This window comes from Dicentrarchus labrax, unplaced genomic scaffold (genome assembly GCF_905237075.1).
Source record: "Dicentrarchus labrax unplaced genomic scaffold, dlabrax2021, whole genome shotgun sequence".
Lineage (NCBI taxonomy): Eukaryota > Metazoa > Chordata > Actinopteri > Moronidae > Dicentrarchus > Dicentrarchus labrax.
The window spans coordinates 13,555,179-13,573,967 of NW_026136716.1; the positions used below are offsets into that span (position 1 = coordinate 13,555,179).

Here is an 18,789-nt window from a genome sequence, read left to right on the forward strand (position 1 = left end):
AATGGCTAACAAAAACAGTTATTTATTACCTTGTAATTTAGTTTAGATATTAAGATCTTGAGAATCTTTGCACACTGTTAAAACATTTGTCAGAAAAGCAACAGGAAAGGATCTGTTGTTTTCCTCCAGGTCATAAAACCGAGGCAACTTAAGTTAATAAAACCTTTATTGAAAGTGCTTTGGAATGTACACTTTTAGAAAAAAAAGAAAAGGAAAATTAAGTTTGCATCCCATGTTCCTCCACTTTCCTTTTTTCTCTTCAATAATCAGGATTCGATTCGATTTTTTTCAGTCTTTTTATAAGAAAACTCAAAGAAACAAAGCAAATTCTTCCTCTTCAGAAACAATCATCTGTGTATATATTACAACCTGCCAGAGCACTATTTACAAATCATACAAAAAGAACAACCGTAAAAGCTGTATCTCACCCCCGTCCCCGTTTCTGCAACTAGTCCAAACACATCACCGTTCACTGGAGCTCCAGCTCAACATAAGAGCCAAACAGAAATTCAACAGGAGTCAACTGAGAGTTGATAAACAGTCAACCAGCTCAGTGTCCCAGTTTACAGAGAGTTAACCAGAACCCTCCTCAACCAGATGTTGACTGACAGAAGCTGGAAGTGGAATCTCTGTCACCTAAATGTGGGTTGAAAACAGATTCAGAGTCAGCCTGGAGCCGACCAGTGTCCAACCTCAGAGGCAAACTGGTCCTACTGGACTCTGTACTTGTAAAACCAGCAGAGACCCTGAGTGAAGTTCCATCCCAGAGAGACAGAGAGGACGTAGACGAGGGCAAGCGGAGCGAAGGGGTAGAGCAGCACCACAGTGTTCTTCAGGAAGGGTAGAGCTGTGTGGAACAGACCAATAGATCAGCACACTGACAGACAGCAGACACTGCCAACATTACAGACCTATAACTTCACAGTGAACAGTTCTTCTCCTTTAACAGGGTGTGCCACTGCATGGAAATAAACACTCCAACCAATAAAATGACCCAAACGCATTCACATGAATGGTCCCTCAACCCCTTTAAAGCCCCTACAAGGACCTTTCATTTTGTGCTGATTCTGGTGGCCTCTGTGGACAAAGATGGCACTGTTTCTACCGGCTTGTTTCATTGATTTTAAGGGGAATGCGACCTGGTGGCGGGCATTTAGAATAAATACAGGAATAGCCAATCGTCTCACTGATGGTATTGTTTGTTTATGTAGCTCATGGAGAGGCATCGGTGTTAAACTGAGACTTTTCATAACCGGTTTTAAACTCCTTGTAGTACATTTCATTTCAATCAACAGATTATTAGCCTGTGTGTAGAATCATCCACATCCTCAATTAATTGACATATTGTTTGGTATCTAAAAAACTGGCCTCTTACAATGATCATTTCACATAAGACTAGAAATAAGTAAATCATCACAAAAAAGAAGATGATTGATGATTTATTTAATTTTTTTTAATCAACTATAATCGACTAATTAACTGATCATTTCAGCTCTAAATAGATTTATGCACATATAATGAAAATGCAAATGTCTTCTTTCGAATCTTCCGGTTAAGGACCTCTGAAAGATAATCGATGTAATGTCAATAGAGTCAATTCTGTAAAGAAAACAACGTAACTCAATGTATTAAAACGTGAACGGGACTTACCGTTGTACCCTAAAAACGTGATGTAGAGATAATAACCGATGGCGATGAGCCACACAGTGTTCCCGACGAAGTATCCCAGGAACCAGTCGGAGTTTATTACCACAATATCTGAAACACACCGAACAAAGTGTGAGTGTGGTGATACAGAAGGCAGGTGTGATCCAAACAACATTTGTCTTTTCACAAGTCATGCATTTTGTTGTTTTATCAGGTGTACTATTTTCTGCAGTCTTCTCAGTAACCCTTCATCAGGCACACTGATGATATCTGCTGTGACGGTTTTTGCTGCCGTGACAGAAATTTCCATAATAGTCTAAAGCTGATGATCCACTTAATAATACACTCATATCAAAGAAGGTTAAATCCTCCAGATGATAACATTCAAAACAAAATGAAACACTTCAGTAATTTAAGTGATGTCGGTGTGACTAATACACTTTGGTTGCAGTCTCACGGTGTCTCTAAACTTACTGTATCAATGAACTAAGCGGCCCCACATTACACAATGAATCACAGGCTCCCCCTTGTGGATAAAACAATAACTGTCACAATATGACAAAAAAAAAAACATGAACATTGTGTGTGTACAGTCACTAAGGTTCAGGTTCCGTCTGTTGACAGAGGAGGGCTCATTTTTTCTGTCAACACATTTAGGTGTACTAGAGACCAGACTTGTAACTATACACTAATCTAGCAGTACATTTTTTCAGTCAGTAAAGGCTGCAGCCTTATAAGACCAAAGTCAAACTGCCATGTGTTGTTTCCCAAATGCTGGAAAAGAGTTGCTAAGATGATAAGCTCAGCCTACGTTCAAGGGGTACTGAAGTAGAGCCTGCTATGTAAAATCCCACAGTGAAGGCATTATGGCGCTGTTCTTTGGTTCAGTGTAAAATAGCGAAGTTGTATTGTTGTGGGATCTCTTTAAAAAGGGCTACTGTCTACTCACGGTTGATGAAGAAGAGCTGCAGGAAATGCAGGATGACCAGAAGGGGGTAGAAAGCGTTGAGGTGAACATCGAACGCATAGCCCCACTCCACATCAAAGCTTCTGCTGGGTTGTTTCAGCAGGTACTTGTTGCTGATAACCCTAAAACAGACAAGAAATAATGTTTCACATGAAGTAAAGTCTTACAGTTTTACTGCTGCACAGACAAAAAAAATCATCCTACTTACATTTTATTCATATGACCAACTAAGCAAACTTACTACTCACCACATAAGGGTTGATATAAGCAGACCAACTCCTATACAGTCAACAAAGACCACCCACAGCAGCAGCTTCAGAGTCTCCAAGACTCCCATGTCCAGCACCAGACCAAAGCCTATTGTTGACACTGCGGAGAATAAAGGGAGTGTTCAGTTATCATAGTGCCGTACAGTGGAAACACCAGGTTTCATCTGGCAACATTCAGACCAGCTGAAATGAACCACACTGCACTAGTGTCTATTTAAATTGAATCAAACAGGTAAAGCAGGCATAGAGTGCCACACAAAAAGAGAGATATGGACATGAGTAAATAGATGCTACCATCAAGACTGGACCACATGAGTAAAGTCTTACCACATAGCCAGATGCTGAGCAGGACCAGGAAAGCCGGGTCGTCCCTGGCCCACTGGTCCTTGGTCTGTTTTCTGTATTGGAAGTTGCGGTAGACTCTCTGTGGTGATGTGAACAAGTAAAGCATCTGCCACATGGCAAATTCAAAGTCCATCTGTCTGAAGTGGAACATCCGTCGCAGGTACTTGTAGCGCTTGGCGCCCGCCGTGTGACGTGCTGCATCCCTAGGGCCGAGGGCGCCGTTGCTGTGCGGCGAGGTGGTCGGCAACATGATGCTGGATATCAGAAGGAGGTAAGGACAAGCGGAGAAAGAATGGAAGATGAAAGAGAAGAAAGAGGTGAATTGCTGTACACATCCTGAGAGAATGCAGCACAACAATCAAATGCAAAAAAACAAACAATATTTTGGCCTCATCAGTCAACTTCTGTCACAACTCTTATTGTGAAATGTAATCTGTGTGTGCTTAGTAGAGTCAAGCTTCCAGACTAGAACTGGACATGTACTTTTACGTCTTTGAGATGACATGTGAACGTGATTTGAATCATTTGTTTGCATTTCTGAGAACTTCCTCTTGATACACTGTCGTCATTATGTTGTGGTCAGGAGGAGAGACAGCCTGATTTAGCATACCTTCTTCAGATAAACTTGATTTTGGTCTCTCACTTGCACTCTGCAGATGAAGAGCAATCTAATCTTCAGTCAGCCAGACAATATGTTTATATACTTTAAAAGGCTTTAATAGACTTTACCTGACACACATATAATGATCCTGGGCTATATGAATATAATAATAATAATAATAATAATGTACTGGCACAATAAAGGATTATGTACAGCTACTATGGTGCCAGTAGTATTTTATAAACCCAAAGTAGGGGGAGTAACATACAGGCATAATGCTTTTAAATCTCAGATTTCTATAATAAGCCCTTTTAAAGGAGTTATTCCTAACAGATCATCCTACAGCATGCTACCACCGATGAGTCGCAAACAACCAGCACAGAAACAGAAGGTGTTATTACAAACCTCAAACACATCAACATGATGCAACTGCATTAAAACATCCAGTAATAAGCAGTTCCCCACAGAGCACATTTATTTCACTGTAGTGTTAGTTGACGCTGTGTTTTGCTAGCAGGCACAGTTAGCTCGTTGCTAACTAGCTAACGTTACTTTACTAAGATGAGGCCCAGTCAGTCTGATTGTGACGCAGCGTATTACGTATTGTGACTGTTTGGTATTAGCTGAACATCTAAACTTGTTTATTCAGAAGAACATTCACCTGTTTTTGCTCCTCCGCAGGAGAAAGCACCAACTCCTGCTTTCCGTAGCTGAACGGAGACGCTTCCTGAACTGTCGCGAAAATGAACACGTATCTACTTCCGGTTGTATGGCCCTGTAGCCCCGCCCCCTCCAAACGGCGAAGGAAGCGCGTTTAAATGAAAATAAAATATTAGTTTTGTATTTATTAAATATAATTAAAAATACAATGATACAACTCACAAATACCAGATCAATTTAAACATACGTGTAAGCGAGTAGATATACAAACAAATAAATAAAGATGAACATAAAACATGCCAGGGGTAAACACAAATAAACAGAAAGTAACTTCAGTGAAAACAGTAAATATATTAGTTACAGTTTCAGATTTAACATATAGATATATAAATATCCATTTCCATTTCATGAATGTGAGGTTTTACTTTCGTAAATGTACATTTATGAATGTAAAACTTTGCAAAAAATATGAGATTAATTATGATTAGAAAATACTCTTTTTCATATATAGTATTGGTTCTTGAAAAAACAAAACCCATTTTCCAGTAGGAGCTCAAGGTTACATAAAGATACAACAGCATTTACAGAAAGGATGTTTAACAGTTGTATTCTAGAAGTGAAAGAAAGAGAGTAATGTTTAATTACATTTTGAAAATGGAGGTAGCAACCTTGTTGTTGTGTTTTTTTATGTTGCCTATAATCACACAACCAACTACTGTCTGTCATTTGTATATTTCTATCAAGAAAACTTTAATTTGAATATTCTACACTTTTGGAAGAAATGTGTGCTCATTCACATAACTGTGATTTTTAGGCTAAATATGCAATCATTATCTGAAGGCACACTACCTCGACGTATTTATTTTTGTTTTAATAAAAACAGGTAATGTTATTATTGAAAAGACAAATAAAAGGCAAAAACAAAATAATTGAAATGTGTAAATGAAAGAAACTGAAGTATTTAGCAATTAAACCCAATACTAGCCAGGGCAATAGCCAATCAGACATACATTGTTTAATGCAGTTATTTATATTAGTTATGTTACATGACATGTTTACGTGTTGAAGATACTTTTATTGTGAAATTTGGGATCTTATTTCTAACGGAAGTAGGAGACCATGTTATTTCCGCTAGTTACGCCATAGCTGGTAGGCTGGTAATATAACTCAGATCGCCGCTGTTCTGGTCAAGAAGGCCAAATAGCGAAAGGTAAGAAACAGAAACATATTGTGCACTTATAAAACTTTTAAATCCATATATTATTTAACTGCAAGAGCAAATGAAATAGGAGTGTTTGACCTTATTACCCGCAGTAACCCCGCACTAACCCCGCACTACACTGCGGTGCCCGTGTCCTTGAGTAGTGCTCTAAGCTAAAGCTGTTAGCCGGCGACCAAGGAGTCCTCTTATACCATTAACTGGATGTAATCGTGCTAAACATGTTGTTGTGTCAGTGTGTTTCGGAAATGCAGCCTTTGTTCCTCGTTGTAAACAGGGCGTTGTCTTTATACGGTTGCTATGTGGTTGAGTAGGACTTGTTGTTGTTGACAGTGACAGCTATTAAGCTAGCTAGCACTAGCCTCTGTGGCTGTGGTTTTATACACTGTAACTGGGTTCACATAGACATGCACAAACATTTACAATACAACAGCCTTGCTTTAAATCTGTCTCTGTGAAAATGCTGATTAAAAAATCCTTTCTGAGGCTGTTTAATAAGTCTGAAAAATAAAGGGAGCAGTGTGACTTTGTGTATATGGGGTCATTATTTATTCTGTAGTAAAATTGAAGACCTCTTAATGTTAATGCTTTCTGAATCTGAATCCATACACTAATCATTGACTTTAACCTAGAACCTAAAGTCTTTTTTTTGTGTGTTTTGTCATCTTCTGTACTGTCAGGCTTTGGGCTGAAAAGAGTTAATCCAGCTGTGAACAGTAAATATTATTGTCCAAAACCTGCAGTTTAGGTTTAGGTAGTTTAGTTGACTGAATAATTGTTTATGACATTATGTGAGTGCCACCGGTCCACTTTATATCCGTTACGATCCGATTCCAACACCTGAATTTTGATTGTTGTAGATACGAATCCATAGTTCTTAAATGTGCATTCAGCCCTCCTCATTTCAATGCAAGACTTTCAGACAACCACACAGGTATCATTAGTAGGTCTACATGCTCAAAGCATGTCTGCCCCTCTCTCTTCATCCATCTGTCTTTCACCTCCTTTCTTCCTCTCCCTCTCTGTGTCTCTCTAATTCTCACACACATATACACTACTCACAAAAAGTTAGGGATATTCCACTTACGGGTGAAATTTATGGAAAATGTAAAAAGTTGTAGATTGAAGTTGATTATATCATGAAAGTAGGGCATTTAAGTAGAAGGTCAAATTAAGATCACCTGGAAAGGTTATAGTGCATTTTATGTACATTCAGAAATTTCATCCGAAAGCCGAATATCCCTAACTTTTTGTGAGTAGTGTATGTGAACAGCAGTCAAACCAATTAATGCCAGAAAAGCCTCAGATGGCTGTCATAAAACCATGAGTACCTGCATGCAATACTGATATTGGATTGGATCGGTCCCACCTGTAGACAGCATTATTATTAGCCCTGATTTAAAAGAGCTGTACTTAATTTAACATACTTCTCATTTATTGGAATTTTCTAACTTCCTGATGAAAAATAATTAGACTTTATTCAAAGAGAAAACCTAATGTGGGTTACAGACATTTCATTTTAAATGTAAATTTTGAAAACTAATTCTGACTAATGAAATTCTCAATACTGACAGCTTGACTAAAATATCTGGCAGCCATATTTTATTTTATTATAATTAGTGAACAAACATGGACACCATTTGTAAGTAGAGCTGAAACAATTAGTCAGTCTCTCTATTTTCCTCTCACAGCGTCATGTTGCGTTTGCCGACCGTCGGCCGGGCTCTGGCCGGAGCCGCCAAGGGCAGCCTGGCTCCCTCCAACACTGGTAAGGGGTGTGTGTGTGTGTGTGTGTGTGTCATCAGAGAGTTAAATTCACAATTTTATATTTCTTTATTTTATATTATTTGTGTTTCATTTCTTTTTCAGCATATCAGGCCATTTTAATTTTCAGATGCATCCCATGAATAGTTTAACTTCAATTTCAGTGTATTTTGTTAATTTTTGGGTAGAAGCTTACACATTGACAACATTTAGGTCATTTAAAATACATTAACTAAGGATGTATCTATCTTATACTCAGTTCCCCCCCAATGTTCATTTTGTCTTTGAACTGAATATATTTTTGGACTCAATTTATTGGTCAAGTTTCATTTCATTTTCAATAACTTTGACCTTTGTGTATTTGTGCTTTCAGTGCGTACGTCCGCGCGTGCTGCCAGCAACATGGTGGAAGTGTTTATTGATGGGAAGCCACTGGAGGTGGAGCCTGGAACTACTGTGCTGCAGGTAGGAAACATTATTTTACTCCAAACTAGTACATGTGTTTCATACAGTCCCTTCATATTGTACTCTGAATTTCTGCATCTGTGTAGTTACAGACCGGCACTGATGTGATCTGTATGATTGATAACGTTTTGTCTGTAAAGGTCTCCATGGAACCTAAGATTATTATTTTGGGGCTGCATGCTCCTGATCTTCCTTGGGAAAAGGAAGAATTTAAATGCATTAATGAGGGCATACTGCAAGCAAAACGCTTGTTAGGACTCTATTGGAAGAAAACAGAAAGACCTAGTATGGGAGTCTGGATAAAGGATATGTATACTGAGGGATACATTGAATTTGTATGAAAATATTTGGTGGTCTTTCTTATATTTTGTGAAACTTGAGGAGTGTACGGATACAGTGAGACCAGTGACATGATTTATGAGAAGTTTGTTTGAGCTTGTGAATACCTTTGGATCAATTGCAGGCTTTTTTTTTTCCTTTTCTTTTTGCTAAATTCTTTTCCTTTTATGGTGAAGTGGTTCCATGTTACTGTTGATGTAGCACTTTATTTTGTGCATTTAATGTGAAAACAATAAACATATTGTTTAAAAAAATGGGAAGAACTTTTGCTGTTTTGCCTGATGAATGTTTCATTTCCCCATCAGGCCTGTGAGAAAGCGGGAATCCAAATCCCCAGGTTCTGTTACCATGAGCGCCTCTCAGTGGCAGGAAACTGTCGTATGTGTCTGGTGGAGATTGAGAAAGCCCCAAAGGTAACAGAGTGCATCTGTTTGTGTTTAGGCAGATTATTTTAGCAGCCACTAGGCTGAAAGTGCATTGAACAAAGAACACTGACATTAGACTCAATGCCTTTGAATGGAAATGCTTGCATTGCTATTGCCTAATGGATGTGTGTGTGCTGTTCCTCAGCCGGTAGCAGCCTGTGCCATGCCCGTCATGAAGGGTTGGAACATCCTCACCAACTCAGAGAAGACACGCAAAGCCAGGTTCTAATTTAAATATTAAAATATATTTAAAATGTCTCCAAAGTTAACAAACTATTGTAAACAGGCCTCGTGTGTGTGTGTGTGTGTGTGTGTGTGTGTGTGTGTGTGTGTGTGTGTGTGTGTGTGTGTGTGTGTGTGTGTGTGTGTGTCATCAGAGAGGGAGTGATGGAGTTCCTTTTGGCCAACCACCCACTGGACTGCCCCATCTGTGATCAGGGAGGAGAGTGTGACCTGCAGGTAACCAAACAACTAGTATATAGAGGTTAAAGGGTCAGTTCACAGAAAGAAAAGAATCAGACATGTAGCTAATTTCCGTTTTATTTGAGTTATTTGAAAAATCTGCTGCAGATACATTTGCTACTACACCAATACAACTGAAAAAGCATTGAATGAACATTTCCCTGCTGTGTTCCCAGGATCAGTCCATGCAGTTTGGTTCAGACCGCAGTCGTTTCTCAGAAAACAAGAGAGCGGTGGAGGACAAAAACATCGGGCCGCTCATCAAAACCATCATGACCCGCTGTATCCAGTGCACACGCTGCGTCCGGTGAGTCACAAACATCCATATTTATATCCATCAGGAATAAAGTGATAATCTGCTATCCTTATTTCAAGTGGTAAAATACATTTATGCATTCTTGTGTGTCTGTGTTTCCTGTAGTTTTGCCAGTGAGATCGCCGGCGTTGAAGACCTGGGAACGACAGGAAGAGGAAACAACCTGCAGATCGGGACGTACGTGGAGAAGATGTTCATGTCGGAGCTGTCGGGCAACGTTATCGATGTGTGTCCAGTCGGAGCGCTCACCTCCAAACCCTACGCTTTCACCGCACGACCATGGGAGACCAGGTAGGTAACGGGTTAGACAGTCAGATCGTTACTGCAGGTTACATTAAAAGATATACTCTTTCTGACCGTCCTGAAGCAAGCTGTTTAATCAATTTAAAGCATTTTGCTCAGTTTTTGTGTGATTCCATCATGCTGTTTTATTTGGCTCCATCTTCTTTCATCGTCTTTGCAGGAAAACTGAGTCGATCGACGTGCTGGATGCCGTGGGCAGCAACATCGTGGTGAGCACAAGAGGCGGCGAGGTGATGAGGGTAATGCCCAGGCTGAACGAAGACGTCAACGAAGAATGGATCTCTGACAAGACCAGGTAAGGGTTCAGGAGGTGCCCGTAGAAGATCTGTCTCACTAGACAAGGGGTCTTAATGGTAAAGATGAGTCCACTTAGACATATATATGTTGCTACTGGTTGTACCTTGACTAAAGAGAATAAAAATGTGCTTCCTCAGGTTTGCATATGATGGTCTGAAGAGGCAGAGGTTGACCCAGCCAATGGTGAAAGATGAATCAGGTCAGCTCACCTTGACCAACTGGGAGGAGGCTCTCACTCGTGTTGCTGGAGCAGTAAGTGTGTGTTTGCTTCTATATTGGATCCGTCCGTTTATTCCTCTTTCTGTACTTATTGTGTGTCGATTGGAGACGGGTGATATTTGTGTGTTGTTGCCTGAGGTCATTTGTGATTGCATTTTAGTTGTGTTCTCATATTTAAGCCTATATGCATAAATCTGTGTGTGCAGCTCCAGAGCGTGCAGGGCAGCGAGGTAGCAGTCATTGCAGGAGGGATGGCCGACGCCGAAGCTCTGGTCTCCCTCAAAGACCTCCTCAACAGACTCAACTCAGAAAACCTCTGCACTGAGGAGCACTTCCCCATGGCAGGTGCAGGGTAAGACTGTATTGTGTTCCCCGCAGTCTCTTTTAGTTGTACAGTGTGTCTTCTCCAGCTGACAGTTTTTATCGTCTGACCTGCAGCACTGACCTGCGCTCCAACTACCTGCTGAACTCTCGCATCGCCGGCATCGAGGACTGTGACCTGCTGCTGCTCGTGGGAACCAACCCACGCTACGAAGCCCCGCTCTTCAACGCCCGAATTCGCAAGAGGTAAACTCTATCGCAAATACATCGCACATTTATTATTCCAAATGTATTATGAGGAGGTCGGAGGTGTTTCATATTTAACAGTTAAATATAAAGCTGGAGCCTGCAGCCGATTAGCTTAGCTTAGCATAAAGAAATAGTCAGTTGTTGGTGCCCAGCTCATGCCATAACACACTCACTTGTGCTGTTGTTGTTTGCTTTCATTATATTTGGGTTTGTCTCGCATATGTAACTCGCCTCCTTCTGTCTTTCTCTCCTCCTCCTCCTCCTCCTCTTCCTCTGTCAGCTGGCTCCACAATGAGCTGCGTGTTGCCATGGTGGGTCACAATGTTGATCTGAGCTACGCATACGACCATCTGGGAGAGGAGACGTCTGTGCTGAAGGAGCTGGCTAATGGCACGCACCCCTTTTGCCAGGTAATGAACACACGTAGCCTGATTTAGAGGACACTTGGAGGGAACTTTTGTGCTGATTTATGAACTGATGTGACTTATCTGTTTCTCTTTTTCTGGCAGCCCTCAGATGGGTTTCTGGCAGCTTTTTAAAAAAATTCTTTCCTTTTGCTCTCCCTGTCTCCAGGTCCTTTCAGCTGCTAAACGCCCAGTAGTCGTCGTGGGCAGCAGCGCTCTGCAGAGAGAAGACGGAGCCGGCATTTTGAGCGCCGTCTCCACCATCGCCCAGAACGCCAGAACCAGCAGTGGAGTGGAAGAAGGGTGGAAAGTCCTCAACGTCCTGCACAGGTACAACGTGGCAATGCTGGCGAGTGTGGACTCGGATCAAGCCTCTATTAGTAAGGTACCATAGAGGCTTCCTGCTCATACTTTGTGTTTGTTTGTTTGTGTGTGTGTGTGTGTGTGTGTGTGTGAGCAGAGTGGCCAGTCAGGTGGCTGCGTTGGACCTGGGCTACAAGGCCGGTGTGGACGCCATCAGGAACAATCCACCCAAAGTCCTGTTCCTGCTGGGAGCTGATGCCGGCTGCATCACCAGAGCCGACCTACCTGAAGGCAGCCTTATCATCTACCAGGGTACACACACACACACACACACACACACACACACACACACACACACACACACACACACACACACACACACACACACAAAGAGCATACACACATTCAGACAGGTAACCACCAAGACAGGGGGGAAAAAAAACCAATGTCACTCATGATCATTTTCAACCCCTCTAGGTCACCATGGTGACGTAGGAGCACCAATGGCAGACATTATCCTACCCAGTGCAGCATACACAGAGAAGAACGCCACCTATGTGAACACCGAAGGCAGGAGCCAAAAAACCCGGGTGGCCGTCACCGCTCCCGGAATGGCCAGAGAGGACTGGAAGATCATCAGGGCCGTATCTGAGGTAACACCGCCTCCCATAGCACACACTAACATCCGTGCTGTCAGTTAGCAGAACTTAACAGTAACGCGTGCTTGTGTGTTTGCAGCTGGCCGGTGTGACGCTGCCCTACGACACTCTGGAAGAGGTCCGCTCCAGACTAGCCGAGGTCTCTCCTAATCTGGTCCGTTATAACGACGTAGAGGAGGCAAACTACTTCAAACAGGCTAATGAACTCGCCATGGTACGCGCACACACACACACACACACACACACACAGAGTTGGTTGTCTTGGTTAACTTCCGTGAGAAGAAAATGACCTGTGTCTGTTTCCTTACTCTTTTCTTCGCAGGCTGTGAACCAGGACCTCATCGCAGCTCCTCTGGTACCACCTCAACTTACAGCAAAGGACTTCTATATGACAGGTGAGCGTGTGTGTGTTTTGTTAGCGGATACACAGGCAAAAATACAAATACATAAAAATGTAAAATAATCTGCCTCTGCCCCTTCCTTTCCGCATTCAGACTCTATCAGCAGGGCTTCCCAGACGATGGCCAAGTGCGTCAAAGCCGTGACAGAAGGAGCTGCCGCTGTTGACGAGCCTTCAGTTTGCTGAACACCCGATAACACCCACAACAATAAACTCTCTCCTCTGCCAACACAACACACACTTCACTGAACGGACACGGTGTCGCTCCATAATTTAAAGTTGTCCCTGATGTTTGTTGTATACGGTTCTCACTCCTGAGAACGAATCTTTCTTGAATATAGCTGAGAAAAGTATGAAATATGAATAAAATCTTACAAATGTCTTTACTCCAGTCTGAGTGGGTTTCATTTATTGCATTTTTGGTTGAAAATCCCTGTCCCATCCTCTATCATTCCTCCTCCCAATCACTAATGTACACTGTCTTTAGCTCTTCACGGGCAAATCTTTGGAGAGTGACTGTAAACCACTGAAAGTCTTTAAAAAGAGTGTTTATATGCGTCTTGAATAGATCCAGAATGGGATACTGGTGTCTGGATTTGGACTCCGTTCCTGCAGACAAATTGCTCTTGTCATATACTGTTCCCTAAGAAAGAGAGAGAGGGTGAGAGAGAGAGAGAGCTCTTATAACCAAACAGAAGCAGGGAGGCGCACACAGAGAAAAAGAGAGAAGACAGTCCCATCTCTTCATTCCCTGTCTGCCCAGTGTCTGAGACTGAACACGGTGACTTCATTATATTACTCCTCTCCGTATCTGGAATTTATTTCTACTTAAAGGTCAGTATTATTGCTTCATGTAGTTCTCTGGTTCTGGGTTTTTTTGTATTTGTGATTTTAAGTTTTGCCTCCTCTCTTCTTCTTTGAAGGGTTCTCATGCGGGAACAGACAGCGGGCTAATTATTGGACCCAACAGGAAAATGGTTCCAGTTAAACTCCTAATTCTGGGAGCTCAGAACACTGGAAAAACAGGTAGATCACAGACTGCAGCAGACGGGAAGGTGGAGAGACAGGATGGGCACGTGTGAGCACTTCTTTGGATTATGTAACAGTCGTATAGGTACTTTCATGCTCATCACGTGAAAACACAAAGTCAAAGAGGTTAAGTTGGGGGTTAAATCTTGGTCACGGTTGAAGAGGTTTTGCTAAATATGGAAACCTTACGCAGGTCTAACGTTGACCCCTCGTCCTGAGTATTGAAGTGTAAACGTCTCCTGTGTCTCCTGAAACTGCTACGTTTGAATGTCTCTGTGTTTTGTCAAATCTTTTTAACGGTGGCACAACAGAGCAGGATGCAGTTTGTCAGAAAGAACAAGTATAAACTGAAAGTAACAACCAGACCTCTAACATTATAAAAACCTCCAAGCCTCACAGATTATATACAGCAGATTACTACTATTACTTACAGTGGTGGAATGTTACATTTACTTAGGCACTGTACTTACTTACAAATTTGAGGTACTCGTATACTTGAGTCTTTTCTTTTCATGCCACTTTATACTTTTACTCCACTACAATTCAGAGGCAAAGATTGAACTTTTTACTTCACTGCAATCATTTAACAGCTGTAGTTACAGGTCGCTTTATAAGAAATTCTGAGATTTTATAAAATATGATGTTTTGCTTAGACCCAGACTGATATATTATGGATTATATTTACAGATTATATTTATCCAGCAGATTACACTGTGATTTACAAAACTGTGACAAGCAGCACAGACTACAAAAGAAGAAGAAGAAGAAGCAGCTCTCAGAAATGTTAATTAATATATTGCACTTGCAATATTCTTTTAAAAAGTTATTTGTTTAAGACAGCAGCCTTCTGAGTACCTTTGCATATTGGTCGGGCTCTAGTTTTGTTGTAAATTAAACCACCCAGCAATATATATAAGCAGAGCTGAATCATTTAGTTGATTGACAAAAGATTATTTGGCAACCATTTTTGATAATTATTTTATGTCATTTTTCCTACAAAAGAAACACTTCATACATCCCAACTGGGAGGATCAGCTAAAAAAAGATTGGTTCAGACTAATTCAATTAATGGGGAAAATAATCAGCAGATAAATCCATAATGAAAATATGAGGATATATGTAATAGTACAACAGTCTCAGGGGACATGTTTATACTTAAAAAAGTAAATTGTCATGATTATTCTTGCATACTTTGATTTCAGTAACCTTCTCAATACAGACTATTAAAACCAGTGTAACCTTCATTTAGATGCTCTTACACTACCACACACAGCAGAGTTCATGTGTACACATATTTTCCTAGAAACACCAGACATGTTTGCCTAACTCCATTCTCATTAAGTGTGGAGTCAGTGAAACATACAGGATGTGCCCCTGGTTTTCCAAAATCTAGAGGAAATGTAGTTCTCCAGACTGGATAACCTTGGAAGCTCATAACATTATTCCAAGTAAATGACAACAGTTGTCAGTTATATTATTACTCCTTTACAGTGAAGTCTGTGGATTGCCTCTGGAAAAACAACTTTTTTTATGCTTTGGGCACCACTAACAAAATTCCATTCACCTCCATTGTGTTGGTGGTGGGAGCAGAAACCTCAGCACATAATACTGAAAATGTCTGTGGCGAGATACAGATGTGAGAGGGGTAGACAACAAGCTTTAGTTTCTGATACTGGATGAAAACAAAGCCATTTTTCAGCTCCTCTGCCTCAAATAACAGGTTGAACAAGCCTAAAGAACTTTTTAATGTGTCCTGCCTGAATACAGCGAGCCCCTCGAACACCAGACACAGACGTCAAACAAACATGAACCCATCCAGACTCCTTGCACCCAAACACAGAGAAAGCACTTCTGCGTTTGTTTAAACAAGACAGGTACCATTACTAAGAGGATAATTCTCAAAGCAGGGCTGACTGCACAACACATGAACACACAGCAGGCCTCAGATCAGGTGCTAATGTGTAAATTAGACTCCTTATGTGTGCATGCACAGTATATTGAGTATATATATGAGCTGGTGTATGTTGTGTTCCTGGCAGTTGGCTCTCTGGTGACCGTGTCTGTTTTGTGTCTCCAGCACTGTGTGTTCGTTTCTTAACCAAGCGCTTCATTGGCGAATACGACCATAAGAAGGGTAAGACTGCAGTGGATATTTGTTACAATAAACATTATTGATGTGGAAAAAAATAACTGGGTTATGCAACTTACCCGCATCATTCCCAGACAGTTTAAAATAAAGTGTCTGTGTTTTACAGAGGTGACCTACAGATGCAGTCGGGTGGTGGACCAGGAAACTGTTGATCTAGAGATTTTGGATATGGCTTGGAAGGTAAATTCTGACTTCTGTTTAATACTGTTTTACATCAAATTGGAAATAGACGTTTGTCTACGTAGACACAACCAAAAGCATCCTCAGTTTTAACCAAAACATTTTAGCTGCTTAATCTAAAAGGTTCATTGTGTAACATTTAGGAGGATATATTGGCTGAAATGGAATATAATATTCATAGGTATGTTTTCATTAGTGTATAATCACCTGAATATAGGAATCGTTGTGTTTTGTCACCTGTTACCTCAGAATGAGTCATTTTTATCTATAGAGGGAGCGGGTCCTCTTTTATGGAGGCTGCCATGTTTCTCCATAACGTTTGAAAGGCAAGCGGTTATTCAGCTGGTTGCAACCTGAAACTTTCCCCGCTAGAGGCCACCAAATCCTACACACTTCTTGCAGAGTTAAATGACAAGATGGACACTGCTCTCTTATTAACAATACATGACGTTATCTCCTGCAGGAGAACTCCGTGGCTTCTCTGGAGTCTTCCATCCGCTGGGCAGACGGCTTCCTGCTGCTCTACTCCATCACACAGCGCCTCAGCTTCCTGGAAGTCCCTCGGCTCAAGAAACTCATCGACCAAACCAAACAGAGTCTGGGTAGGGAACTAACTTATTATTCTAAATGGAGGGACTGTTGAAGGAGAGTCCTCTGGCTGTGACAGCAGATAGTGTCTTACACTGTCTTTTGTTTTAACCACCACTCACCACTAGGAGTCATCAAACTCAGAAATGGTAAATCATTTGCACATAAAGGCTTTAAAGTCACTAATTTGACAGAAGAAAAGTAACGTGGGAAAACATCTCTTTTGTGAGTTTTGACTTTTCTCCAATGTCCTCTAACAGAAACTATCTTGTCAGCGTCACTAGTAACTACTGCAGCAGTGTGATCTCCACAGGAACAGTGTGTTCACTATGTTTGCTCTTTAAGTCCAGTCTCTGTTCTAACTCTGACATCTGTCTATTGTCACCTTTACACACACACACACACACACACACACACACGCTTTCCATACTTGGTAGGCCATCCTGTGCTCTGTAGGTAACATGTAAACTCCCAACTCTGCATGCCATAGCATCATCCTGCCGGGTTATTGTCACTTTGTTTCACTGTGTGTGTGTGTGTGTGTGTGTGTGTGTGTGTGTGTGTGTGTGTGTGTGTGTGTGTGTGTGTGTGTGTGTGTGTGTGTGTGTGTGTGTGTGTGTGTGTGTGTGTGTGTGTGTGTGTCAGTTGTTCCCACAGTGCTGGTAGGCAATAAGGCAGACCTGGAAATTGGCAGGGAGGTGCCAACAGAGGAAGGACAGAGACTGGCCAAAGAGTTAAGGTTTGTGTGTGCGTTGTACTTCATAATCAATAGTTCTCTCCTGTTCATTTTCTTGATTTTTTAAAAATGAAATTACAGTTGTTGTGCTGTTGATACAGCTGTTGTTTATATTGCTACCAAATATATTCCCAGTACTGAATATTGTTAAGAATTACAGTGTGTGTTGTTATTTTGATGAAGATAATACAACAGTTTTATACATTTTGTTAACTAAATGTGCATCTAATTATCTTCAGCTTCATACAAAATATATATTGAGTATCATTTGTGAAGGTAATTTACCATTATACAATATATATAATGTGTGTGTGTGTGTGTGTGTGTGTGTGTGTGTGTGTGTGTGTGTGTGTGTGTGTAGGTGTGTCTTCAGGGAGCTGTCGGTGGCAGAAGCAGTTTTAGCTGTGGAAGCAGCAGTGCTTCAGCTCATCAGGTTTGGTTTAGCTTTATTATAACTTCACACTTAGTTCACACAGTTCACATTATGGTCAAATTACTTGTTAAAGATCCCCTCCAGACATTTATTAAGACTTATATACAAATAGTCTCTTTGGAACAATAATGTGTGTCAGAAAAAGTATAATTTCCACATTAAAATCCTTAAAAAGGCATCTTTAAATGACACCAAATCTGATATATGCTTAAGCATGCAAGCATGCCATGCTTTATATTTGTCAGCTGACCCTCATATATCTTCACTCTGGTCCTGCAGGTAAGAACATGCACAGCTGCTGCACGTGTTCTTTAACTGGCGTCTGACTTTGATGTTTTCTTTCTCGTGTCTGACAGGCTGGTGCTGGATCAGCAGCGGCCTCTGCCTGACCGCCGCTCTTACATGCTGACTGTTCGCCACGCTCTGACCAGGAAACTGACCCGATCTAAGACCATGCAGTGGTGACCAGCAGCGAACAAATTCAGGTGTTTTTACAGCGGGACATTTGAGAAAACTGTGTGCTGTCTTACTCACACCAATTCCAGCTCAGCCTGAGATAATCTGGAAGAGAGGATGGATGAGTACAATATTAGTAGGAGGAATAATGTGTCAACAGGTGAAGAGTCGAGTGAACTTCAGTAATGGGCAATCACATCAGCTCCTGTTTTCCACTTTAAAAGCAGCAGACGGTTTAATGGGCCTGGATGAGAGTCCAAGGCTGTTCATCAGAGGGGATTACACAGTGGCCCAAATACACTTTCAAGGACAGAGGATGTCCTCTTTTAAAGATATAATATGTAACATTTCTGCACTATAAACACTAGAACTATGTTTTGTATGATGTTGAGTTCTGCACTTACATTACAACAATGTTCAAACTCAGAGAAAAATGTCATTTTATTCAGGTAATGTTGTTATTGTTTTAATGTGAGAGGGGGGTCCTAGTGGCTGCAATTATATATTATATGTTTAGGTTGAATTTTAGTGTTAGATCAAGTTATTTTAGAAGACTGCAGTTAGGGTAGAAATACATTAACTTG

At 41.1% G+C, this 18,789-nt stretch overlaps 3 protein-coding genes across 3 annotated transcripts; 2 read left to right on the forward strand and 1 right to left on the reverse strand.

The window, feature by feature from the left end:
- Positions 1–148: 148 nt before the first annotated feature.
- On the reverse strand, positions 149–4,599 carry unc50 (unc-50 homolog (C. elegans)). Its single transcript, XM_051427718.1, has 6 exons — positions 4,491–4,599; positions 3,211–3,482; positions 2,863–2,983; positions 2,597–2,736; positions 1,651–1,758; positions 149–847 (listed from the first exon to the last, which is right to left on the reverse strand). Exons 2-6 carry the CDS (start codon positions 3,476–3,478, stop codon positions 711–713), a joined length of 774 nt encoding a protein of 257 aa, XP_051283678.1. The 5' UTR covers positions 3,479–3,482; positions 4,491–4,599; the 3' UTR covers positions 149–710.
- A 998-nt stretch (positions 4,600–5,597) lies between these two features.
- On the forward strand, positions 5,598–13,020 carry LOC127378635 (NADH-ubiquinone oxidoreductase 75 kDa subunit, mitochondrial). The gene is made up of 19 exons (XM_051427699.1): positions 5,598–5,699; positions 7,400–7,476; positions 7,846–7,937; positions 8,582–8,689; positions 8,847–8,923; positions 9,079–9,160; positions 9,340–9,470; positions 9,585–9,770; positions 9,943–10,077; positions 10,217–10,331; positions 10,505–10,650; positions 10,737–10,865; positions 11,149–11,278; positions 11,442–11,602; positions 11,733–11,887; positions 12,053–12,228; positions 12,314–12,448; positions 12,557–12,629; positions 12,729–13,020. The coding sequence occupies exons 2-19, from the start codon at positions 7,404–7,406 to the stop codon at positions 12,818–12,820; spliced, it is 2,196 nt and encodes a 731-aa protein (XP_051283659.1). The 5' UTR covers positions 5,598–5,699; positions 7,400–7,403; the 3' UTR covers positions 12,821–13,020.
- Positions 13,021–13,209: 189 nt separating this feature from the next.
- On the forward strand, positions 13,210–18,789 carry zgc:110699 (uncharacterized protein LOC325371 homolog). The gene is made up of 9 exons (XM_051428338.1): positions 13,210–13,220; positions 13,336–13,468; positions 13,558–13,660; positions 15,741–15,797; positions 15,919–15,992; positions 16,456–16,594; positions 17,226–17,319; positions 17,678–17,749; positions 18,106–18,789. The coding sequence occupies exons 1-9, from the start codon at positions 13,210–13,212 to the stop codon at positions 18,212–18,214; spliced, it is 792 nt and encodes a 263-aa protein (XP_051284298.1). The 3' UTR covers positions 18,215–18,789.